Source organism: Gekko japonicus, unplaced genomic scaffold (assembly GCF_001447785.1).
Source record: "Gekko japonicus isolate JY-2015 unplaced genomic scaffold, Gekko_japonicus_V1.1 scaffold1733, whole genome shotgun sequence".
NCBI classification, from domain to species: Eukaryota; Metazoa; Chordata; class Lepidosauria; order Squamata; family Gekkonidae; genus Gekko; species Gekko japonicus.
The window spans coordinates 361,664-388,562 of NW_015161452.1; the positions used below are offsets into that span (position 1 = coordinate 361,664).

A 26,899-nucleotide genomic window follows, 5' to 3' on the forward strand; every position below is an offset into this window, starting at 1 on the left:
TGGAGAAGGACTATTGCAAAATTACTTCTTTTGGGCTGCTGCCACACGGGATGGCTGAAACACGGCTAAGCAGAGCCGCACCGAACTTGAGATGCCGTGGCGGGATCCCACGGATCCCCTCAGCCGCGGCGCATCGCTCCCCAGCACAATCAGATGCCGGGGAGGAAAGTCCGATGGGAGGGGGAGGCTGCCGAACTGCGCATGCTCAAGCATGCGCAGTACGGCCGGGGGCCGGGATGCGGCGGGGCAAGGACGCGCCGCCCGGTCCCATGGCAGCTTGTGGCGCTGGAAGGAATACAACCACCTAGGTAGGTGGTTCTTTTTTACAGTGCGGTAGGTATCGCCATTTGGGACGGAACAGGGATGGGCAGGCAACGATTCCCAGATGTTGCCGTGGGATCGTGCCCGTTTGCTCTGCCCCCGTTCCGTCCCGCTCCCGGCCCAAAAGGCCTCGTATGGACAGGAACTCTAATGGGTAAATTACAAATGATGCCCTAAGATTTTGACAGAACAGTATATTACAGTTGATCCATTAAAAATAGGTATATTTTCTCAAGCTAATACTAAAAATAACTCTGCTTTGGAAGAATATTTGCTTCTTCAGCAGTTATGAGGGTCTGTAAATATTTACATTTTTATCATAAAAAATCAAGCATATTTTGAAATTGTTCAATCATCTGCAATTTCATAATTCTTCTAAGGGCTAGGCTGTCTTTCTCAATCCCAAATATAGGAAGACTGTGTGGTGCAGTGGTGGAACGTCTGCTTGGTATGCAGAAAGTCCCAGGTTCAATGCTTAAAAGAATCTGGTAAGAAGGTGACATAAATGACCTCAGCCTGAGACCCCAGAGAACCGCTGCCAGTCTGAGTAGACAATATTGACCTTGATGGATCAAGGGTCTGATTAATTATGACGCAGCTTCATATATATATTCATATGTGTTCATGCTCCTGGTTTTGTAACTCCATAACCATTATCAGAATAATAATTTGCTGGCAAGTTCCACTGTTGCTGTACAAAAAGAGCTGGTTAGTCAGAATCAGTGGTGGTTCTATGGATAGAACTGGTATCATCAGAGCTAACAAGGAGAGAGTTTAATACAGAAGTGAAATAAATTATTACTTCAGTCTTTATTTACTTCGTTTATATTCTGCCATTCTCCTCAACCAAAGTGCCTTACATCATTCCCATTTCCTCTGTGAGGTAGATTAGGCTGAGATTCTTTGACAGACCTAAGGTCACCCATCAAGCTTCAATGGCAGAGGGTGGATTCAAATCTGGATCTCTCCAATCCCAGTCCATTGCTCTCTACCTTGCTGGTTAGAGATCAAAGCACAAAACAGAAAAAACGCTTTCCCTAAATCAGGCCTACAGAACATTTGGCCCACAAAGCCAACTGACCAGTAAAGAATTCAGCCCATCAGAGGGTCAAGGCCTCCTGTATGTCATTTCTAGCAGTTTCAAATCAGAGCTTTAGGTGGGAGAGTGCTGTCATTGGCCTAGCCCTGGTGAGGGCCTGCTTGCTTATGGTCCTCTAACTGCATGGTGGTGAATGGGAAAATCTAGGATTTTAGTTTGTTTTACAATGAAGTTTTTTGGGGGATAAGGGGGTAAATCAAGGATTTATATGTATCAATTGCAGTTTTCATCTATAACACAGGAATGATTTACTTATTATGGAAAATATATGAGGTATAATAAACCATTTTTCCTACTTGAAAACTTCCACTTCTTTAATAATGTATTTCTTTGAGTGTATGAATTCAACAATAAGAGCTTCCAGAGAGTCAACTGATGATCATGTATTCTGAGTACTTGTTATCTATATATCTAATTCTCAGCAGTCCCCTCTGTGTGTGGATACTTATTTCTGCAGCTAGAGGGCACAGTCTCCCCCAATGTTTTTTCTACAGACTCAGGGGACTCCGTAGGCTTGTGGAAAAGCCAAAAGGTTAAAAAAAAACTTGGGGAGAGTTGAATCGCCCCCCAATACCTTTTGAAATGGCCACCACAGGGTTATACTCCAGGCCCTGCCACACTGACAGTGAAAGATAGACTGATAGCTGGGGAAGGGGGGAGGAAGCAAAAAGCAGAACTGGATCTGGGATTGGGAAGGATTCCTCCTGCAGTATGAATGGCTAAATATAGCAGAGGCCTGGGGCTAGGATTGCCCAGGTTGGGAAATTCCTGGAGATTCTGTGGTAAAGTCTGAGGAGTGCAGAGTTTGGCGAGGAGAGACGCATCAGTTGGATATAATACCATAGAGTACACCCATTGTCTCCAGGAGGACAGATCTGTTGTCTGGAGTTCAGTTGTAATTATGGGGGATCTCCAGGCTGGCAAACCTAGGCCTGGAGGCTGGCAAACCTAGGCCTAGCAGCACCCTTTGGGTGACTTGATACCACCTGACTTGCATGGTTCAACTAGGCCTGGCTGCTTGCTACTGTTCAACAGCAGCCACCCTATGAAAGTCGGTGTAGTATAATGGTCAGAGCTTCAGAGCAGGGTTTGCAAGACCCAGGTTTAGATCCCCATCATGCTGTGGAAGCTCACTGAGTGATTTTGCACCAGTCACATACTTTCAGCCTAACCTACCTCATGGGGCTGTTGTATGGATAAAAAGGAGGAGAGAATCATGCAAACTGCTTTAGTCCCCACTGTGGAGAAAGACCATAGCTTTCCTCAGTAGAAACTGAAGGGGAAAAGGAGATGGAAAGCTGAAGACAGAGGGGCAGATAAAGGTAGGTTGGCTGTTGGGTGGGAAGGAGAGAGGGAGGCCAACTCCAGGTTGGGAAATCCCTGGATATTTGAGGGGTAGAACCTGGGGATAGTGAGGATTGAGGTAGGGAGGGACAGATATAATGCCATAGACTCCACCCTCCAAAGCAGTCATTTCTGCCTGGAGAACTAATGTTGCCAACCTCCAGGTGAGTGCAAACCAAGGAGAGAGATCACGGGAAGGAAGTGGAAAAGGAAACAAGCAACCATGATGTATTATGCCACAAAAGTCTCCAAAGACTAGAAATTTATTTTTCCAATATTCACTATGAAATACTACCAATGAGTTTGTTAAATGGATTAATCTTGTAATTATGTTATATAACAGTCAGTTGTTTGTACAACCTTGTGCTATTTTCTTGCTAACATTAATACTAATAATATAATTATATATTTTTGTAATTAAATGTAGGTATTTCGACGCTATTCACTTTGACAAAGTTGTACACAAAATGAGATGGTATGCATGATCCGTTGGTGTTGATGGTGTTTGAATTGCATCCAGTAAACTGAATATTGGAAAAAGAAAAGTCTCTTTGGAGACTTTTGTGGCATAATATATCACGGTTGTTTGTTTCCTTTTCCACTCAACCTCCAGGTGAGGGCTGGGGATCTCCTGGAATTATGGCTGATCCCCAGATGACAGAGATCAGTTCCCCCAGAGAAAATGACTGCTCTGAAGGTTGGAGTTTATGGTATTAGACCTGCTGAGGTAACTTCCAAGCTCAAACCTCATCCTTCCAAGGCTCCACCCTCAAATCTCCAGGAATTTCCCAACACGGAGCTGACAACCCTAAGAGGAACTGATCTCTGTATTTGAGCAATCCATTGTGATTCCTAGAGAGTGGCTGCTGCCACCACTGCTGGGGGAGGGAGAAGTAGGTGGGAGGCCAGAAGAGTGGCATAAAGAGTGATGGGGTGGGAGCAGGAAGAAAGTGACAGACAAAAGGGGGGAAAGAGAGAGAGTAAGAAAAGGGATGGGCAGGAAGGATAAAGAGTGTAAGAGAAGTAGGGGGAGAGAGGACGAAGCAGAGGTGGGGGAAATGGGATAGCCCCTCCTGCAAGTTTCTTGTGGGTCCCCACTTGTCCTTTATATTAAGAAATGTTTTATATATGACTTATAACTCACAGCATACAGCTGCATTTAACTGGTCTTCTGAAATGATTTTACTACAGAGGACGCTCTCCAATATTTTTTTCCTCACTGATCAGGTTTTTTAAATCATCTAAGTGTTGCTAGAGGCTTATGGTGACAATAGAATTATTCCAGCCATTTGTAGATTCATGCAATGCATAAAATACTTCTTTAATTGTGTGCATAGTTTTAACTCATCTAAAGCCGTTATCCTAAGTATACTTATTTGGAAGTTATTGCCATAGAAACTTCTGGAACTTATTTCAAAATAGAAGTTTTCAAAAACATCATGAAGATACATTTGTAAGAAAAGTATTTGAAAGCAACAGCCAGAGTGTTCAGGAGTGTTGAGTGAGAACCCCACTGAGTAGCCCCCACCCACAGCTTCTCCCCTATGGCTGGACAAATTCCCCTTGTTCTGTTTTCCGGGTCTTTTATTCTGTCCCTGCAGTAGCCAAGACATTATGTTTTATCCAGCACAATAGTTTGATTGTTAGGTACCTGCAGCGTAATTATTGTTCTGTGCACTAGGATTCATTGTTGGTGCCAGACAGGGTGTTGACAGTAGCTGTTCACTGGCTAACCAAGATCATTGCAGGATTGTATAAAAGATAATACAAAAGGGACCCACAAGCACCAGAGACAAAGACAATGTATGAGGTATATATGTGGGTCGCTTGTCATTCCCTTATCATGGCAAGGAGTTCAAGCAACATTACAATTTTAACAAGACTTTGGCTTTAAAAAAGAGGTTCTAGAATTCCAAATCCTTTATAAATTCAGTACGTTTAGTATTATTATTAATCTTGAATAGCATATTCCAAATATTTAACAGATAGTAAAAATGTGAAAATCTTCAGAGAAAATACAACCAAAATTATTTTCAAATACTTAGATGCAGATATTAATTACAACTCTTCTACAAACAGTATAAAAAACAACTGTATTCTATGTATTATATATCCCAATAATTTATAAATACTCTAAAGAGCATTTTAACTCCCTTATTAAACAAACAGCGAATCATCTCATTACATGGTAAGGTGGCTTACAATAAATCAGACACAACAGACATGAGAATAATAGCAGTAATACTAATTTCTCAGTCTCTTTCACAGGCAGAAGTTCTTAAAGTGCTTTGGATACGGAGAAAGGCAGGGCTGAGCAGATAGTCTTACTCAGCCCCCTCTCCATTTAGAACACAAATGGCACTGGTGTGTCTCTAGGCAGTAAAAAGTAAAGAGCAGCAGATTCTAAGGTAGAAGCTCATATATAGGGATGGACACAAACCTTGTCATGAACCTAATTCCATGACAAATATAGCCGGTGTGTGGTTCGTGAACCGAGGTTCATACCATCCCTATCTATGACCTCCCCATGACCCTCCACGTGGTTTTCGGAGGTTCATGGGGTCTATGGTGAGAAGCGGGGGGGGCAAACAAGAGAGATCACTGATATGGCTTGCATCCTTTTCAGCCTAACAGCAGGGCTGGTGTGCCCATCAGCTGTTAGGCTGAAATAGATGCAAGCTATTTCAGCAATCCCTTTCACTCCCCCTCCCTGCTTCCAAGTGTTCCCTTTAAATGGCTTTTGCATTCAGCACCACATACAAGTGAAGTCCAAGCACAAGTTTACCCAGAAGAGGTGAGCTCGCTGCTTGGACTTCACTCTCACTCAGCACCACTTGCAAAAGCCATTTAAAGGGAACGTTCCCTGTAAATGGCTTTTGCAAGATCTCCCCCCCCTTTATTTCTACTGGCCTTGGGGAGCAACTGTTAGCAGAAAGGAGGGAGGGAAGATCTGCAAGGAAGGCCTTACCCCCCCCCCTTCCATTCTGCTGGCCTTGGGGAGCTGCTGCCCACAGAAAGGAATGAGGGAAGCTCTCCCTGTCACATTACAAACCTCACAAAACAAACCAGTTTGTTAAATGGGGAGGTTTATGGTTTGTGATTCGTGTGACCCCATGAACCAGGATGAACCTCTATTTTCCTGGTTCATGCCCATCCTTACTCATATATCCCATATATCACATCAGTACACTAAGCTTTCCCATTGCAGCAAACAGCAGTTCCTTGACACTGTTTTAAGTCAGGAAAATGTCACTGGGACAGAGGAGACAACCCTCCTCTACCCATGCCTGTGTTCCAAATCCAAATCAGGTGGTCCCAGTTAGTCCCCAAGCATAGGGGCAGTTCAGCACAGCAGATAGCCCTGAATAGACACACCACATCCTTTGGAATCAGCAGTGGTTCTTATAGTGCCTTGAGCATAGGAGGGTAAACTTGAGCCTTCGCCTGTCTGAAACACACCGTTTCCTCGAGAAACAGAAACAGAAAAGTGAATAATATTAAAGTGGCAATGTGGTGGCGCGGCTTGGCGGAGCCTGCAAAAAGGACAGAGCCAGAAGCTGTGACTGCCGCGGGGCTGCGGACCGGAAAGGCGGGCCCACCAGAGGAACATCATCAGAGGAAGATCCGCTCCAGGGGCCAGCAGAACGCCGGGAACCAAAGAGATGCCGCAAAAAAAAAAACAACAACAAAAAAAAAACATCGGAGCCTTGCTGCCTGGGTGTCGATGGGGATGTCACCCCCCTCAACTCTGTGGCCCAAGTTAGGTAACTATAAATAATTGTAAACTGCTCAGAGACCCCTTGGGGGGTCAGAGCGATATAGAAGTCGAATGATAAAATTAAAAAAAAGATAAAATAATATCCCTAACATTGTAATAATGTTGAATTCCATCCCTTTTTATATCTTCATATCCTATAATCCACACTGTAGTCTTCGTAGTCTTTTCTGTTGAATTTTTAGAATATTGTTTTAAGCCTTTTTATTTCTTCCAGAAGATGTGTAATAACTTTCCTATTCAACTGGGGATCAGTACATGAGTATGAATTCACTCCTCTCCCAAATATGGCACAATATGGACTTTGTACCGCCTGATTCAGATACTACTATTATATATTCATTGATGCCTGTGTCTTGTATAATATAAAAATTAGCCACTGGGGGATTCTCTATTCCAGAATTACTTTGCATAGTTTACACATGTATGTTATCTGTTTGAATAGATAGTTATTGTGACCAACAGAGAGAGCTACAACAGAGATTGTATCATCAGTAAGGAACTGAAAATGCAGCTTTTGGTCAGAGTACTAAGGATGGAGTTACGCTTATTGTTAGTTTGTTCCACAGTTGCTTGTAATAAATCCTGAGTAACTGAAGCTAGGCCTAGTCTTTAAATGATCATTGTCTGTCCACTGCTTGATTTTGCTAGTGATTGTTAAAGCACACTGATCCTGAGTTAAAATGGGCTGGAGTTTTCAAAGATCCAGCTTTTTTTCCTCCTGATTGCTCTCCAGATCTCTGAAAGATGCAGCCCCAGGAAACTAAGGGAAGTCTTCCACTATCTACAGCCTTTTCATCTGCCAATTATTCTCTTTCTTTGTTTCCCAAACTTTAAACAATACTGTCTGCCCCTGGGAGGATAAAAGATAGTAAACAACAGCCAAGCAGAAAGCCAAGGGCTTTTTCTATTTGTCTGTGGTTCTTGGATCACCTCAGTATAATCTTTTGGGCACACAAATTCAAACGAGAATCTTGGTTTTTGTTGTTGTTTTTGTTTCTCTTGATGTTACAGTTTCTCTTGGCCATTGACCCAACTTTTGCTAGCCAACTTGACTACCATTTTCTCATCTTCATAACTACAAAATCTGGGAAAGTGAGAGGAAGGTAGAAGAATTCTGGTGATAGTGGAGAACATTAGTTATGGTAGAGTCCTGGTGTTGGGCTATTACATGCAGAACTGAATTTTGAAGGGAGGTTGGTTTTGACTTGTAATGACTCAGGGATTTTCGTTTTTTGTGAGTTTGCTTCAGAACATTCTATCACTTCATTTGAAAATTTACTGCTATTACTGGTCTTTCCCAACACCCCTATATTCTCCCATCTAGCAATCTGTACAGGGCACATGCCTTTCCATAATTCTTTCTCCATTCATGCAGGGAGTATGCAGATCTGCTTTTACCACTAAAATTAATCAAGATATGTTAAAAATTACATATTGATATACTTGACTTTTAATCCAGTTGATCAGTAATGAGTGTTACCCGTATTTTCCGTGTGTGGTGTTGTTTTTTTATCACCCCTCTTTTTCTTTAGTTTATTTCTTTTTAGGTTGGGACACTGGAATAGAGTTCCTCAGTGTTAAAATATCCTATCCATGGGAACTGAGGGAATATCAATAATAATTAAGAATATACAATAATGTTATTCTGTATTATTAATGGAATATTCTGCTTTGGGAGGGGGGAGAATCATTGTGACTAGATATGATTTCCTAAATTGAGAATTATGTTTATTTTTCAGAATCTTAAAAGTAGACATTAGGAAGTTAAGAACAATAAAAGATATTCAGAGAAAGGAATAATAATAGATTTGTGGCATTGCTAATTTTTTTCTAACCTTACTGTATTCCACTGCTATAATATGATGCAAGTACATGCTTTTAGTTGCTAACCAGTATTGTACAAAATCCTTGCCTTTCATAAATATCTTCAAGGGCCACACTTTTCACATTTTGCATCTGAACAGCTGTTATTTCAAAATGATTTTCAGATTTTCTCAGAGTCATAGAAATGGGTAAGGATTCAAAATGTATGGAGGTTTTTACATATCAGTTTCTTGAACTGTACATGAATGTATTTCCATTTCAGGTGGGACAGCATCCAGACAGAAAGGATTTCTGGGCTGTATTCGTTCTTTGCAGCTAAATGGAGGAGCACTTGACTTGGAAGAGAGAGCAAAGATAACCCCAGGTGTAGAACCAGGTTGCCCTGGACATTGTAGCAGCTACAGTAGCTTATGCCACAATGGAGGAAAATGCAAAGAGAGATTCAGTGGATTCTCTTGTGACTGCACTTTGTCTGCCTATGAGGGGCCATTCTGTAAGAAAGGCAAGCATAAACTGTATATTTATTTGTTAAAATATCAATCTAATTATATCAATTGATGTTCATGATTTAGTTCAAATTTTAATTTTCTTAAATTGCTACTGATATTTATTAAATACTGTGGTGTTATTTCTATTTTTAAAAAGTTTGTTGAATATTTTTTCTAATCTTTATCTAACAGTAACTCTGGAGGTGGTAGCTATCCTGTTGGACTGCAGATAAGCTTCTTATGTGGGTCTTCCACAGGATTGTGCTTTTTAAAGCTGACAGCTACAGTAATCTGTAGCATAAGAGTTCCCTGTATGATGCAACTTTACTACTATTTAGGGCATGTTGCTAAAACCTCGGCAAGCAGGTATATGCAGAGTAGTCCTATTGACATTCATGAACTTAATGACTTCAGGGCTTTTTTTTAACTATCTTTTTTAAAACTATCTTTAAGGTTATTTTAAAACTTGGGAGTGTTACCTGTCTAGAATCTTAACTGAAGAAGTGAGCCGTAACTCACAAGAGCTCATACCCTGCCACATATTTTGTTAATCTTTAAGGTGCTACTGGACTCTTGTTCTTTTTTACTGCTACAGACAGACTAACATGGCAACTCATCTTGATCTATTACCTATCTATACTTCACTTTAAGACAATTCTTATATGTCAGTGTTTCACTTCTTTTAGCAGCACTTTTAAACATTCACAACTGCCTCTCTAACTAACTCTAATTGGCTTTCAGCAGGTCAGACATAAAATTTAGGTTTGAAGAGATTAGGTGTGGAGATATGGTTGTATTTGTACTTATTGAAATTTTCATTTTATTTTTGCTTAATGAAATATAAATGGAAATGTGTCCGAAAGTTAAAGATGATAAAATATTTAAAGTCGAGTTCTGAATAGTCAATTGGACTGCCTGCCACTATAGGCAAACTGTGCAGGTCCCAGCATCTCTTTCTGTACCCAGTCAACGGCTGAAGCAAACCAGGGATGAAGCTGAAGTGCTTTGTGTTGAAATGAGATGAATATGAGGTGGAAAAGCCAAAGTGAGGTCTTTCCCAGAAAAGCCAAGCTTGCAGGACTGGAGATCAGAAAAAGATCTGGCTAAATATGAGCAAGGCAGAGAGCTTGTGAAATTTCTCAGTGGTAAGGATGTCTGTGATTTGAATGGAGCAAGACTCCAAGCCAATCTCAGAAGGTTTTCTCCTTGGCTAGCAGGATTGAGATATACTAATATGGCTGGAAATTAGCTTGGTCTTAGAATTTCCCTATATCCATGAGCAATGAGGGGCTCATAAGAATAAGCACTGATAAATCATGACTAATTTCTCAACAATTGTGCTGATCAGTAGTGCTGAATAGAGATTCTATTGTGTTATTTTTTAAAATAAATGGGTTTATTTCAGGATTATATTAACAAAATATTAACAAAATAAAACTGAAATTGTTTCAGAGATCTCTGCATATTTTAGAGCTGGCTCTTCAGTAACGTACAATTTTCAGGAGACATACACCTTGGCTAAGAACTCAAGCTCTCATGCAGCTTCATTTCATCCTGATATATCACTAACTAGAGAAGCTATCACATTTACATTTCGAACCACATGGGCTCCAAGCTTACTTCTTTATGTAAGCTCCTTCTATAAAGAGTATCTTTCAATTATTCTCACCAAAAATGGTGAGTATGCCCTTTTTAATGATTTATCAAAGGTACCATTTCAATCACTGTTAATGTTTATAATACTTTCAGTTATCAAGCTACTTTCAGATCCTTATCTTGTTTATATTATTGTTAAATTTCCTTGTTACCAAAAGAGATGCTAGGCTAAATATTACTTCTACCAGTATAGCATCATACATTCAAGTCTGCAGGGTGTGTGAAGATGTATATTCATAATATGGAAATAGCCTCATTAGTGAATGCTATATATTTTGGCCAAAAAGAAAGACTGAAGCATAATTATCTTCATGTCCAGGGACATACAAATCTTATAGAGTGCTATGTCCAACTGGCTAAAGTCTAGGAAGAGGACTGCTTCTTGCCCCATCATTTATTTTATTAAATAGAAGCAGCTGTGGGCCAAAATCCTTCATTATTGTAACCATAACATTAAGATGTTCTGTCTCAAGAGAAGTCTGTTAGAGCTAGATAATTTCAAAAGAAACAAGTTAATTTTTAAAAGTTAAGTGGATATTCTAAGTCAGACCTAATTTTATCTATCTGGTTTTATGATGTTGATTTGTCATTGTAATGATTTTCAGTGTTGTTAACTTATAGTTTTCCTTAACAAGAACAGCATGATGGATTTTTAGAATAAATGAAAAAGTACCACATGCATGCCTTATCAAATATGCAAACATGAAGACAAATAGATACAATCCTTGTGTGGACCATAGGCACAAGAGATAAAAAAATAATTCAAAGGTCAACTAGTCACTTTGTGCCTGGGGATGGAAATAATTGTAGACTATATATGTATATTTGCAGTCACAAAAACACTTTTTGGAATCCCCCCAAGTTTGGATATATGGAATAATAGATGCATACTTGTGAAAAGGACACGGGTGAGCTCAAGAACATTGTGTACGAAATTTGGTACCACTGTGAGGCATCCATTAAACTATTAAGATTTTTAGATTTAAATCCATGCTAAAAATCAGTTTTGACAAGGAGCTCTGTAGCAATTGATGCACATCTATACATAATATGACTTTGAACTAACTTGTTTATCAAACAAAAACAGTTGGCTTAAACTGAAAATCGAAATCCACTGATTTTGTAGGAGTGTCTACCTAGAAACTCCCTTGGAATTAATTGTACACTTTATTTGACTTTAAAAAACCCTTATAGTGTAATAACAGAGTGACCAATGGGAGCTGATGGACTATTGGTGAGATGCTGACAGTTAAAACCATTGAGAGGAGAGTTAGAACTGGGTGACTAAGGAGCTGAAAGCTTAAGCCAGCATGTGGCAGAACAGCAGCCTGATGCTGGCTGGGAGAAAGTCAATTTGTAACAAAGAATACTGAATGTCTGACTAGAGCTCTGGTTCAAAAGTTCAAGTGTAGAGAAACTTTGTAACTGACTATCTGAATTGCTCTAATTTTGTTTTTAACCCTTAAATAAAAGTTAACTCCTTGTTTAACCCTGTGGACTGGATGTGTATGGTCTCAGGGAAAGAAACAAACAAGTACATATATAAAACATCTTGGGGGGGGGGGAGAGAGATGAATAAATGGTGGCAGTGTGTGACTGAAGAAGCATTGGTGTCCCAGTGCTGGGGTCTCTGTGAACTGTCTGATTGAGGTATGATTGTTAAAGAGGCTGGCACTACCCTATCTGGTGGTGTCTCTAAAACTGGGAGAGAGTACCTGGTATGTGAAAGGGTCACAGTTCACTATATGTTTAAAAGACACAAGATGGGTAATGAACTGTGACTGCCTGACCTACCCATAACCTGGAACCTGTGTGAGATCAATTGTGGAGGGTGGTAGGGTTTGTGAGTAGGGGGGTCACACTATGGTTTAATTTAATTATTGTTAGTTTGTAAAAACAGGATTTAGTTTGCAAATGATCACTTAAACATCAGTTTGTCTCAACACATGCTGCTTTCATTGCCTTTGGACTATAGCTGGGAGGACAGTGCTGGGACATAAAACCTTAGTTAAGACTAACTGTGGTTAATAAATCAACTTCAAACCATGGTTTCAGACTCTGGTTTGATATACCCAAACCAAAAGTATTTAGTGGGGTGGCCTGTGTTCAGACTAACCATAGATAGTTTAATTAAACAATGATTTTCATTGGTATTGTCAAAAGTCCCTGTCCCACCCCCAGGTAAGGACTTTTGGTTACAAGGGGGGTGCAGCAAAACAAAGTTACAAAATACCAGAGAGAGACTAAATCTCACTCTAGTCTTGGTAGGTGCCACCAGTCCTTTCAATCTATCATGACAGCCCAGAAGAGAAAGGACAAGTATCTTGTCTTCTCAGGGAATTAACAAGAAAAGTCAGCTCTGCAGAGTGGGACTGCAGACTGAGTTTCCAAACACAAAATAGTCAACTGGTAGGTGGTCAAAGGCCAAGGCTCTGGATAAAGGCTTAGAGGTCAACGAAGGCAAAAGCCTCAACAGAATAAAAATATAGTTATTTATTTAAGGTGCAAAAATAGTTAAACAAGACTAGACAGTGAAGGAAATAAAACAATTAAACCTAAGCTTTTCCAGCATATCTAAAACATAGAATCAAGGTTCCAGTTGCCCTTCTGGTTCATCACAGGCAGTTAGTTCCAGGAATTCAAGATGGTCATGGCTTTAGTCCTTCCAAGCACCAATCATATGGGATGCCAAGTTGGGAGCTGTAGGGCCACTGACTTACTTGTGTGCCAAGTGCTCACCGAGCTCTGCACTGCTCACCCATAGTACAAAAACTAACTAGATTTATGGAGAGGGTCTCTGATTGACCTCATGCCTGGTAGACCAATCAGACACCCAAGAGATGATGTAACTCTCTTTTGGCTGCTAGGCACATGATGTAATGTATTCAGAAGCTACCATGAATGCATTAGCTGTTGTGAAACACCTCATAAGGAAGCAATGTTAAGCTTCGTCTTGGGCAGGGATTCAAGCCCAAGACAAATGTATCCAATCACGTTCAAGCAAGCTGTAAGCGGGAACAAAGGTGATTGGCTCTTATGCGCTCAATCGTATTGGTTGTTATGTGTACAGTAGGCGTGGCTATATTAGCCGGGAATTGTTTAAAAGCAGGACAGCTGCAATGTAAAAGCTGTTCTGGCTATCAGATGTTGATCCGTGTTAGAGAAGTGTTCGAGTTGAAGAATAAAGTTGTGTTCTTGCTGAAATCACTCTCTGACTATTTGTTAAGCTCACGACTTAACACATGACATCCAAGGATGGACTAGAGGGGTAGAGAAATGAAACCGTACTGCAGATAGGTCACACCCATTCCCACACAGGTGCCCATAACTTCAGTTGCTTGGAATGTGCTAATTGGAAGGTACAGGGGCAGTTGGTACTCCCTAGCACTTCAGCTTTATTTATTTATTATTTTTAATTTGTATCCCGCCTTGCTATTAGGCTAGCAAGGTCACTGTGTTCTAACTGTCTCTGACCATCTCTGGGAAGATTTCCGTAGGCCTCTCTGCAGCCTGAACCAAGGATTTTATTTCTCAGAGCAAAGCAAGAAACCATTTTTTTTTTACAGGTATCTGTGACTGAACCTGAAAGCAGAGTTTACAAAGACAGATTAGAGTCTGCTGTTGTACCCCAGGACATGTTTCCACCTAGCATTTCCCCTATCTGAGCTGACTAAATTGATCTTGATAGAGATCCCCATATTTCAGGGGACTTCAATATTCACTTCAAGTCTCCTTTATCTAGTGTAGTCAGAACATTGTGGTCTCCATAATGACCATAAGACTGTCTCAATTTCTTTCCAACAGACAGACAGGAAGACATAGGCGTAAACTATGGGAGGCACGGGGGCTTGGGCCTTCCCCAAATTTTTCGTAGGAACTTAGCCTTCCTCAGGCAACCAGTGCCAGGCAATATTGACTTTAAAACTTTCCCCTGTGGGTTTTTTCCTTCTGTGCTAGAAAGAAGAAAGTCAGGCTCACCTTCTTAGAAAAGCGAATTAAGCTAGCAGGATAGACAGTGGAATGGTTAAACATCCCCCTCCCTTCTCCAAGCATATATGGAGATGTACCAATTGCTAAAGAATTTTTAGGAAGACAGATCTCTGGAGACAGGAAAAGCTGAGCTGGGAAAGAGATTTGATAACATTCGTTGCAACAGGAACAGAATGGCTCTTGCAGCTGGATCCATCAGGTTTTTGGTTGTATCTTTGCACAGTCTAGGTTAATAACTAAGGTTTTTGATATCCAGAACATATCAATCCTTGAATATGTGTGGTATCTGTTGGAAATGAAAGTATAGTCCTTAATCCTGGCTGTCTCCTCCACCCACTTTCAGTGTAGTAATAGTCAGACTGTGAAGTCTCTGTTGGGCCCAACTTACTAGCTGGGTTCCAATTTACATTTTTTTTGGGGGGAAGTATATCTTTATTTTATTTTACTTGGGTCTATATATCCTTGATTGAAAACAGTTGGGGGGTTTTTCATAGTAGTGGGGGGGGGGGCTGCTTCAACCACCCCTAAACTCTTTCAATTTTAATTTCATTTTTAAATGGCAACCATATCTGCATGAACAAGAAAGGGGGGGGGAGACATGCAGATCAGAGGCCTTTTAAAATTTCCTTTTGCCCTGTGTGCAGCCCAGAGAGAACATTGGCAAGAAATGTGCACTTTGTACATGTTCATGCTTTTCATTATGGTGTGTTGCAGTTTCAAAGGGGCAACTAACCATGATGTATAAAAGGAATGACAGGATTACCCATTGGAAACAATGGGAGTGGCTTGAAGGCCCATTGGAGATAATGGGAGCCAGGAAAGCCAATTACTTGCATGGGCTCCACTGAAATACATTGCAGCACAAAAAAAGTTGCAAAGAAAATGCGGAATGATTTTTCCATTAAGATCTTTGGGCCCAGATAGGCTATTCTGGGACTAGAATGACAGCCCCCAGAGTGTAAAGACACTCCCTAGGGATAGAATCTGTGCTCTGGGACTAGAATGACAGTTCCCAGAGTGGAATGATGATCCCTAGCAATCTGTGATGCCATAATTTAGTAAATTTCAGTACAAAGTACCCTTGTGAATAAGGCAAAACCCAGACTCCTGTAAATGAACATCCAGGAAAACTTTTAAAATGTTCCCCTACAGGCTTTTCTGTGTTGCTTCCTTACTGACAAATTTGTGACCATTTTGTCTTATGCAAATTGTATGTATATTTGCAGATCTTAAAGTGACTATTCTAAAAATGAATTTTTAAAAAGAACACGGCAGGAGACTGCTGAGATACTACTATAACCACTGGACCACTCCCACCTTTTCCTGGGTTTAGCCCTGTCCTTTTAATATGGTTGCTTGTTCTGTCAGTGCTCTGATGTGCCTCTGGAATGAAGAGACAACTAACCTGTGAACATGATTACCCCAAAGCATCATCTCAAACTTGGGAGAACTCATTCAGCTCACTGGTTTACTGGGAAGTTGAAAAGTACTGGGTTTGGACATGTGGCATAGTGATCAGCTCATAGTTTATTAACTCACTGGAAATTAGAAGACAAACTAGATGGTCTGCGACCAGCTTTTATCCGTGCATACACAAACTCAAAACACCCCCCACTCCCTGTGATAGGTTCTATTTACACGACCTAGTCCCCATAGGTACATACCAGGATCCTACCAGTCTATTGTTCCTAGACTTGAAGGTCTGTTCGACTGCATGGCCAGGCTAATGCTGGTGAGGCTATCTTAATACATAACACCCCTCCCCCCATAGTTCCAAAATCCTAACAAACATCGTCTTTGAGATACTCTGGACGTCTCCACTCGTAGGAACCTCTATTGTAGTTGGCTGATCTCTCGGGTAGATCGAACGGCGCGGCTCCGCCGTAGGAACCTCTATTGTAGTTGGCTGATCTCTCGGGTAGATCGGGGGTGGTTGCTGGTGTTGTCCTGGAAGTTGGAGAAGACTTAGGAGTCTCCACAGGAACCAAGGCAGGAATGGGAGCCGGAACTGTTTTGGGGATCGCTGGCTCGTTTGTGTGCTCTTCTGGTTCTTGCACTTCTTCACCTTCGCTGTCCTCAGCATCTCGGGCCTCAGGGTTTTCCAAGGGAAGAAGGTATTGGCACAAGTGGTCCATGTGCCTCTGCAGGATCTGACCCTCTTCTGTCGAGACTTCATAGGAGAGGGGTCCCGTTGCCCTCACGACTCTGGCTGGGATCCACTGCAGTCCTCATGCAAAGTTTTTTGCACAGATGGGGTCTTCCAGGAAGAACCTGTGGGGTGTATCTTGGGCTTCAGTGCCCAGCGGGTGGTCCAGAGCCCGGTCTGGGTGTAAGCGATCCAGCTGGATCGTGAGGCACCGGCCCATAAGGAGTTCCACTGAGCTGCATCCGGTGGAGGTGTGGGGGGTAATCCATTGACCAAACAGGAAGGCTGCTAGCCAGTGGTCCCAGTCACCATGGGTGATCTGGCGAAGCGCTTCTTTGGTCATTCACACCATCCATTCTGCCTCTCCATTTGCGGCCAGATGGAAAGGCACAGAGCAAACATGGCGAATTACATAATATTGTACAAAGTCCTGGAATTCGGCTGACATAAATGCAGTTCTGTTGTCTAACACCAGGGTATCGGGGATGCCATGCATGCAAAATATATTCCACATGGTCCTGATAGTGGACCAGGATGACGTTGAGGTGACCGGGACTACCTCAAGCCATTTTGAGTATGAGTCCACCAGTATGAGGAATATTTGACCTTGGACTGGACCCGCAAAGTCCAGATGCAGGCGGCTCCATGGTTTGTTTGTGGACTCCCACAGTCGCATTGGTGCCCCTGGAGGTGCCGGTCACATCTCCTGGCATATTTGACAACGTTTGACTATGTCTTCTATCTCCTTGTCCATGCCTGACCACCAGACGTAGCTGCAAGCCAGTGCCTTCATGTGCATGATTCCCGGGTGAGTCTTGTACAGAGCAGCGAGTACTCAGTTGTGCAGTGGAACACGGATGATTACCCTGCTTCCCCAAATCAGGCAGCCTTTGCGTGCTGACAGCTCATCCTACCGGGAGAAGAAGGCAGTGAAGTCAGGGCCCACTCAACCAGTGGGCCACCCCCTCCCCACACAGTCCAAAACTTGGGCCAGCACATGGTCCCGGCCGGTGTGCCAAGAGATTTCCATTACCTGGTTTGTTGGGGAGGTCTTCGAGCAGCATGATCTGGTGCACCAGAGCCGGGTCCAGATCACAGGAGGGCAGCGGGAGGTGGTTGAGCACATCAGCATGGCCCATTGCTTTACCCAGCCTGTGTAGCAGAACATACTGGTAGCCGGCCAAGAAAATGGACACTCACGGTGGAGCATCTGGGGAGTCTGCCAGCCTGGACTTAAAAAGCCCAAGAGTGGCTTGTGGTCCGTAAGGATGGTGAAGGGCCGCCCAAATGGGTAGTCATGAAACTTCCGGACCCTGCCGACGATAGCCAAAGCCTATTCGTCTATTTGAGCGTAGTTGTGCTCCATCGAATACTTCACCAGCCAGTAGAGAGAGGGTTGGGGGTGGGGTTAGTTTCCAGGAAGGGCTAATTAGAGTCAAGATGCAAAACTGAGAAACCTGTAGGAGAACATTGCAACCTCACAGTGTGGGCACTCAGTGGCGGACCTCAAAGTAGTTGTTTTATTGCAAAGAAATTTCAGAAACAAACTAGAATGGGAGATTGCTGAATTACAAGTTATTACAACACCCAGGACAACTGCTGAATTACAAGTTATTACAACACTCAGGACAATGGAAGCCCCAGGGCTTAACAGAGGTATCATATTCTTATCTCACTACACATGCTACATCACTCAGTTCTTGCATCTGTTTGTTAACTCTTTTATTATCTGTATGCTAACTTGCTGCTATTCACAGGTCTTACCAACTACTTTAATACAATTTTAGTTAAACTTATTGCTCAGTTACTTATGCATCTTGACTCTAATGAACCTTTCCTGGCAACTACCCCACCCACCCACTTTCTACCTATCGTAATGGTTGGTGAAGTCTGTTTCAATGTATCTGAAGAGGTGTGCATGCACATGTAAGCTTATTCCCAGAATTAAACTTTGTTAGTCTTAAAGGTGTCACTAGTCTGTAACCATTTCTGCTATGTGATCTTTGTCAGGCAGTTGACAAGAGGAATGTGTCCTGGCTGTTTCATCACCTTTGTCTTCTGTTATGTATTAAGATAGCCTCGCCAGCGTTAGCCTGGCCATGCAGTCAAACAGACCTTTGGATCTAGGAACAATAGACTGGTAGGATCCTAACATGGACCAATGGGCTCGCGCGGATCCTGGTATGTACCTATGGGGACTAGGTAGTCTGTTTCAATGTATCTGAAGAAGTGTGCATGCACATGAAAGCTTATACCCAGAATTAAACTTCATTGGTCTTAAAGGTGCCAACTGGATTCAAATGTTGTTCTGTTGCTTTAGACCAACAGGGCTACCCACCAGAATTGGTTAGAAACTTGAAAAGAAGTTAGATTGAAAACATTCATGTTCATCCATGTTGTCCAGAACCATAGGTTAGAAGCCAGATATAACTTCATGAGTACATATAATCATTCTTTCAATAGGGAGTTCACATTTAAGTACTTGGAAAATTGAGCTGCTGCCTGGTACAACTGAACTTTGGTTTGTTTAATGTGTTAAATATAATAATTGTTGCAATACTTTTCTTCCTGTCTTTTATTTTATGATAGGGTTTCCATCTCTTCTCTGTACAGCTGTTATTTAAGATGTTCTTTTAGAAAAATGAAATATAATTTTTCCAATAGCTTTTTGAGTGTATTTCAGAAAATGAAAATATTATATTGCTATTGTATGTGCAACTGTCTTGAAACTAAAATACCATTTTCTCAATTTCTTCAGGAAGTTTACAGATCAGGTACAAGCTAGATAGCCATCAAGATCCTGACAGCTTTAGCATCAATTTCAAAAGCATGGCCGATGGGCAGCTTCACCGTGTGAAAATTAACAGACAAGAAGAAATGCTATTTGTGGAGGTAATGCAAAAAATGTAGATTGTCATCAAAGAGGACAAGCCCCAAAGCAAACCAAAAAACACCACCAGGCTTCCACTGTGCAGGGAGAATCTTCTTTAAGTAGAGTCTTTGAAGTTCACCTTTTCCCATTTTAAAAAAAAATTAAAATTCTTTCACATTTCTTTATAAAAATGACAAAAAGAAAATAATTCCAGTTCCTGTCAGCCTACTAACGAATATATATGACTGTATACAGGCAATAGTAGAAGTAGAACAGTGGGGTATACAGAAGTATGAGGCAGTATCCCCTATCAACAACTGAAAATTAATAGAAGGGGGAAGGCTCGTTTTGGAGGTAGAAAAGTTATCTTGCTTCATTTTCATAATGTTGAGTTTCCTTTATAATCAAGGTGCACATTTTTTCTGACATAAAATGGGAGGCACATTTAACACTTACAATTGAAAAGATTATATTTTCAGTCTGGAAGAATTACTTTCAAAGGAGATTTCTCTATATTTCTACACGTATTATAGCATGCCTTCTTATTTGAGGACATGCACAGATTGCTCACTCATCAAATAATGCAACAGGCAGGCATCTTAGAGAGAGGGCAATTCTGTGTCTGCATTAACAATGGTAGAACTCCCTTGGTTCTAATTGTAATTGGCTACCAACAAGAAAATGCCTACTTCTTAAATTCACTACCTTTTTTTTGTATATGGGTGTGCGTGCATGTGTGTGTACATGCATGTATCTCTGCATGTGTGTAAGTACATGCATGTTCATAAGCTGTTGCTTCAAGATTTTGATGAAGTGGCCACAGTCACTGGAAAACAACAGTCACTGGAAAAGACAATAATGCTAGAAAAAGCTGAAGGCTGCAGGAAAAGAGGCAGACCCAACTTGAGATGGACTGACTCAGCCAAGGAAGCCACACCCCTCAATATGCAAGACCTGAGCAATGCTGTAAATAATAGGCCATTTTGGAGGTCATTAATTCATAGTGTTGACATAAATCGAAAGTGACTTGATGGCACTTGAAACACACACACAATGAGGTTGCTACATACATTTTAAAAAAATTGATTCCCCCCCCCCCACAACACACTAGCCCTTTACTTGTGGCATTTAGTGCGCTTTGAGACAATTTTGGACATGAGATCTTAGGGAGTTTTTGTCCTGGTCAATTTTGCTCCTGAGGAATTTTTGAATGGTACTCGAAAGTCTTAGAGAGGAAGCACAGTATGCTGTTCAAGGAAAAATAGGTTTTAAAAATGTTATTCAAATGACAAGGCATTACTGTGCTGATTGAATAGGGTTGGAGCTCCAGTGCTGTGTATCAGGTAGACATGTGGACTAGAAGATAAGAGATCTGGGTTCAAATTTCTGAGCTTCCCTGAAACTCTCAGCGTGATTATGGACCAGTCACATTCTAACCTACCTGGTGGTGAAGATAAAATGGGGAAGGGAGAACCATGTACTTTGAGGTCCTTGTAGGATGCATGGGATAAAAATATATTTGATAGATTGATTGCATTACTACCTTTTATTTTCAAGGGCATAAATGCTCATGTAGATAATTAACTATGCAAAACCTTCATATATATTATTCAGAGCTTTCCTGGGCATTGCTTAAAACTTTGCCAAACCAGTTAGGCAAGTTACCATAGTGAGACAGAAATAATGAACATGTATACTACTGTAGCTAGGGATGATTCTATAATGCTACCTTCGCATCTCTCAAACGATTCACCTGTGCACCGAAGCCTATTATGTGCAGTTCACTTTTGTTTTATTAGAGTTGGGAAGCACATATGAAAGAAAATATAGATTGATTGTGCCTGATTTTTAAATGTGTTACTACTTGAGACTTTTACATACCTGAGTGGAATTTGCACTTCTGCTAGGATTAATGAGAAAGATACCCAGAAAATGTTTTTATGCCTACCTTGTCACACATTTTTCTGAAGGGACTGAAAAACTAGCTTGTATAAAACTTATCTAAATGCAATAGCATTGAATAGGCCATATTATGCAAAAGCCACAATCCAAAAATGTATAGAACTATGAGCTGGCAGAACATGGATACATACTGTTGTAAGTATTTGAATGCAAGCAATGTATGTAATGATTTAAAAAAACTCTCACAGAATAGTATGCAATTGTTTCAATTTTAAAGTTCATTCTGAGATAAGGGAGCTCTTTTATGTTTGGTAAGAAAACATTTCATGAGGCTTGCAATTTATTACAAATGAATAAAAAAGGAACTACCTCCACAGAATATATAACAACAGCTGTTCACTACTTAAATACCATTTCAGACCCAATAACTGTGTTCAAAAAGAGGTATACTAAGTTGTTTGTAAAACAGTTATATGTGTTTTAACCAATGGCACAATATTTGAGATTTGGTCTCTTAAACATTATGATGCCATTAATGAGTTTTTTCTTGTTGTTCCCTGCCTGTTTGACCCTTGCCTTATGCTACACATTCCTATTGAACTGTCTCCCATTTTGCTACTGTTTGTGTCTTGCTGAACAATTGTGAAGGTTAACCAGAATGAAAGGATGAGATTCAGACTGTCTTCGGATACACAGTTCAATGCAATCAAATCCCTCATACTTGGCAAGATCTTAGGTAGGTACAGTTCTGCACTTTCCCCCTCGAAGCATGAATCATAAATGTCATCACACCATGTAAAAAAATAACCCTAATCTTGTTGAAAAACATTTCTTTTTAGCATTTGATTAGGCAGTGAGTGACAATCAAGGTGTAAGCTTCATTCTTGTCAGAGTGCATTGATAATCACTGGTAAGTGCTTCTAGCAAGATGAGCAAGTGGGTTCCATTAAAAATAATTTCATACTTATCTTTTCCATTTTGCAATCAGACATAATGAAACATGGCATTTTCAATACAGACTAACAAAGAAAAGGCTAAATCACACTCAAATCATAGGTAAAGACAACGAATTAGTCACTAATCAGTTGCCTAACCTGCAAATGTTCCTTCTTTTGGAACAATGCAGAACTGGGAACGTCGTCACAGAAGTTCAGTGTTCAAATGAATTAATCTATAGATGGTGATCAAAGATTAGATTCAACAGCAGGACCCAACACAATCACAATCATATCACATTAGTGTGGTATTCTCTTGTGATAAGAACAATCAGAGTGCATCATGGCTCCTCCTAGTGCTTATCTATTGGGGAAAGATGGATTTGTCTCTGACATTTACATGCTATAGACCAACAGTGCAATTGAGTTTCTACGAAGTTTATAAACTGTGATGCAACTTTAATGTTCTTCATTTAATATCATCTAGAGTTCCCTACTAATCAACTAAGAATGAAAGTATGCTATGAGAGTGAGAGAGTAAATGGGGAAGATGACTGACTTTATATACACTAAGGTTTTGCTCCCTAGGTGCTGCAGTGACCTTGTCCTGGGTGACTCTGGTCAGGCCTCATTCAGGTACCAGCATGCACTTAAGAGACCCTAGGCATTTAGTTAGCTTTCCTATACCAGATCATTTAACTCCAGGAATGCTATAGGTTCATTCTGTGCATAATACACAAGTAAATACTATTAGAGATTCTCTGCTTCCATTCTAAGCTTTTCATTAAAACAAAAGTATTATGTTCTTAACACAGACTAAACCCACAGAACATTATACCATCCATCCATCATTGTTACATAGATAATTAAAGGAGAGCGATTACATGAGTCCAAAAAAGTTTCTTACCCTAAAAGTAAGCAGATCGCAGGCAAGGTACTTTTTCTTCTAAAATCGTTCTAAAATCATCTCCTAACAATAGCTACCTGTCCCACTTGATAAGGGTCACATTCTTGGCTAACTTATAATTTCAAACACCATAAAAGGTTATTTATACTTATAATGCCTTTCTAGAGTATATTAAAAATGTTAGTTTGTTCTCGCTATACTTTTTCTTAACAGAATCTATTTAAAAATAATGATTAGATATTTCTCATACATATGAATATCTTTGGCCATCAACTAATACTCTCACCCTTGAATCATCACTTCTGTAAAGCTGGACACTCTTGCAATTTTCAGAAGCTTCTGCACCAGGACCACAACAAATTGTATCTATTGATAACGTGTTACACAGCATCTCATCTACATAAGGCCATATAACTATTAGTGGTAACTTTGTACTCTTCTTACTTATCTTCAAGACTATTCTACTCTGGGTCTCTAGACTCCTTTCTTGGCATGCTTCTCTAGGAGGCCAGGTTTGTTATTTTTATATGTGGCACAACATCCTCTATTATCTTTTCATCATCCCGCAATTATTCCCCTATATTTCTGGCCATATTTGTGACAACCTGTAAGAAGCTTCATTGAGTTGTATATGAGGCATGTTACCAAATTTTCCATGGGATGAAAAACCAATGAAATGGATATTGTGAACATTACTGGTACCTGAATGGAGTAGATCTTTTGTTATTGTTTCACTTTCCCAATATAGATTCTGATATCAAGTTTTGTCTGTGCATCCTCTGCCAAACTATCAAACTTTAGCATGAAGTGCCTAAGCCATCTTGGAGTGGACAGCTACTCATATTGACAGTCCTCTTGTCTCTGCATTGGTACTGCTCCACTTGATCAAAATTTAATAAAGGAGTATCAAAAATGTCTTTTATGCATAGCCATTAGTAGATAACATACATTTATGATCCATACATGAGAGAGAAATCAGACAACTGATTTGGGGCACAGTGATGGTTATGAAATTCTCTTCATGTGAATTCTTACAAAATCTGTGAATTCTGAATTGCCCGATCTAATTTTTGAAATGACATTTCCTTTTTTTTTAATTTACAAGTTTTGTTCAGATTGCTAGGCATGCATAGCTTCCCACAGTTTTCAGTTTGCAGCTTGTTTTGTTTCTTTACAGGATATTGATGAGCATGCACACCTGAATACATGCATATTCATTCTGTCATATCAAAGAATAACAAGTCAATAGGCAATCCAGTTTAACAAAAATTCCAGTGCTTTCTCTGGAGCCAACCTGGTCCATAGCACCCACATCCACACTCAAGCACACACAGACAAAATCAAACTCTGAATCTGTAACCACCAGCTTTGGGAGGGGGAAGGCATTGTGGGCCTGCTGGTACTTCCCCCTGGACCATTGGGGGATGCTGGCACTATTGCTGAGTCACAAGTGGTGTGGTCACTCCTCACCTGGGCTGACAAAAGGGGAAGCCCTCCAACAGCCAGCAGGGGCATGTGGATGTCTCTGCTGCCAGATGTCTGCCCACACCTGCTCCCACTCAAGGTGGTCCCTAAGATCCTGCCTCCAGAAGCCTCTTGTGACAGCTCAGGGTCCAGGGAATCTCCACAATGGCCCCTCCAAAGGGAGGTGAGAGGTGTTGCCGCATGGTGATGTTGTGGGGAATGATGAACGGGGTGAACAACTTGGCCACTGCCAGAGGCTGCATTGCTCTGCACCCCCCTGTGTGGGTGGAGGCACTTGAACTGCATTTGCAGCTGGCTGAATACCCGCTCAGTGACAATGCATATTTGGTGATGGGCTTTGTTGTAGGCTGCACAGTCTGGTAGGTCATCCTCAGGATACGGCATCAGCAAATATGGCATCAGGGTGTACCCTTGGACACCTGCAGGAAATATCAAGGGAAGCATCAGGGAAGGTGCCTTCTGCTCTTTGGCCACTCTGCTCTTCCCAACATACCAACCCAGGTGGCCAACAGACATTTGCGGCTGGATGCTGCAAAAATGTTGGCATTATGGATGCTGCCCAGAGACTTCGAATCATAGAATCACAGAGTTGGAAGGGGCCATGCAGACCATCTAGTCCAACCCCCTGCTCAATGCAGGATCAGCCTAGACCATCCCTGACAAGTGTTTGTCCAGACACTGCTTAAAGATTGCCAGTGATGGGGAGCTCACCACCTCCCTAGGCAGCTGATTCCACTGTTGCACAGGTCTTACTGTAAAGAAGTTTTTTTCCTAATATGCAGCCTTTACCTTCCCACCCTTAATTTCAATCCATTATTGCATGTCCTATCCTCTGCTGCCAACAGGAACAGGTCCCTGTCCTCCTCTGTGACAGCCCTTCAAATACATAAAGACAGTAATCATGTCCCCACTCAACTGCCTCTTCTCCAGACTAAACATTGCCAAGTCCCTCAGCCTTTCCTCATAGAGCTTAGTCTCCAGGCCCTCAATCATCCTTGTCACTCTCCTTGTACCCGCTCCATTCTGTCCACATCCTTTTTGAAGTGAGGCCTCCAGAACGGCACACAATACTCCAAGTGTGGCCTGACCAATGCAGCGTACAGTGGAATGATCACATCTTGTGATTGGATGTTATGTCTGTTGATAATCCCCAAGATTGCATTAGCCTTTTTTGTCGCCACATCATACTGGCTGCTCATATTTAACTTACGATCTACCCATACCCCAAGATCTTGTTCACATACACTGCTACCCAGAAGTGTATCCCCCACCCAGTATGTGCATATCTCATTTTTGTTACCCAGATGTAGAATATGGCAGTTATCCTTGTTAAATTGCATCTTGTTCACATCCACCCACTTTTCCAATATACTCAGATCTTGTTGATATTCTTGTTGGAAGTTAATCAGACAGCAGGAAGATCACTAGGATCTAACTGACAGTTCAGTGACAGCTACATGTCAGCAGGTGGACTGATAAGCTAGTTCTAACCGGTTATGGCTGGCACTGGACAGTATAGAGTCACCATGACTCAGCTTGTTGCTGATTGGTGCTGCTATGTATATAAGTCTGTACAGAAGCCATGTACGTTCTCTTCGGAGGTAACAAGCGTCTGGCGAAGCATTTTGATTGTATATTCTGTGAATAAACCCTTGTATATAGTGTACCACTGGACTGTGCAGTGTGGTTACTATAGAGGGGCAGAACAGCAAAGAACTGGTAAGAGCTGGGAGCTGGAAAGTCTGCTAAGGTGCTGAGTTGGCTTAGACTGGTCTGTGGACCACTACACACGCTCTGCGCAACAATTCTGGTGTGTTTTTTGCTCCTCCCAATTTGATGTCATTTGCAGATTTAATGAGTAGCCCCTCCACACACTCGTTTAGATCATTTATAAAAATATTGAAAAGTACCGATACCAGAACCGAGCCCCATGGCACCCCACTGAACACCTTCCTCCATTCAAATGAAATGCCATTGACAATGACTCTTTGAGTGCAGTTCTCCAACAAGTTCCCTATCCATCTAATTACCCAGTCCAGTCCATAGTCCTTTGGTTTACCCTACAGAATGTCATGGGGAATCCTGTCAAAAGCTTTACTGAAATCCAGGTAATCAACATCAACAGCATTCCCTCGATCCAGTAAGCTTGTCA

At 41.3% G+C, this 26,899-nt stretch overlaps 1 protein-coding gene across 1 annotated transcript in view; it reads left to right on the forward strand.

Moving 5' to 3' along the window:
• Positions 1-26,899, forward strand: part of CNTNAP4 (contactin associated protein-like 4) — a gene marked incomplete at its 3' end in the record, with an annotated part of 332,294 nt that overhangs the window by 299,764 nt on the left and 5,631 nt on the right. Inside the window, exons 18-21 of the mRNA XM_015429079.1 lie at positions 8,629-8,868; positions 10,307-10,531; positions 19,405-19,538; positions 22,069-22,156. Coding sequence (XP_015284565.1) covers positions 8,629-8,868; positions 10,307-10,531; positions 19,405-19,538; positions 22,069-22,156 — 687 coding nt within the window. The remainder of the gene's footprint in view (positions 1-8,628; positions 8,869-10,306; positions 10,532-19,404; positions 19,539-22,068; positions 22,157-26,899) is intronic.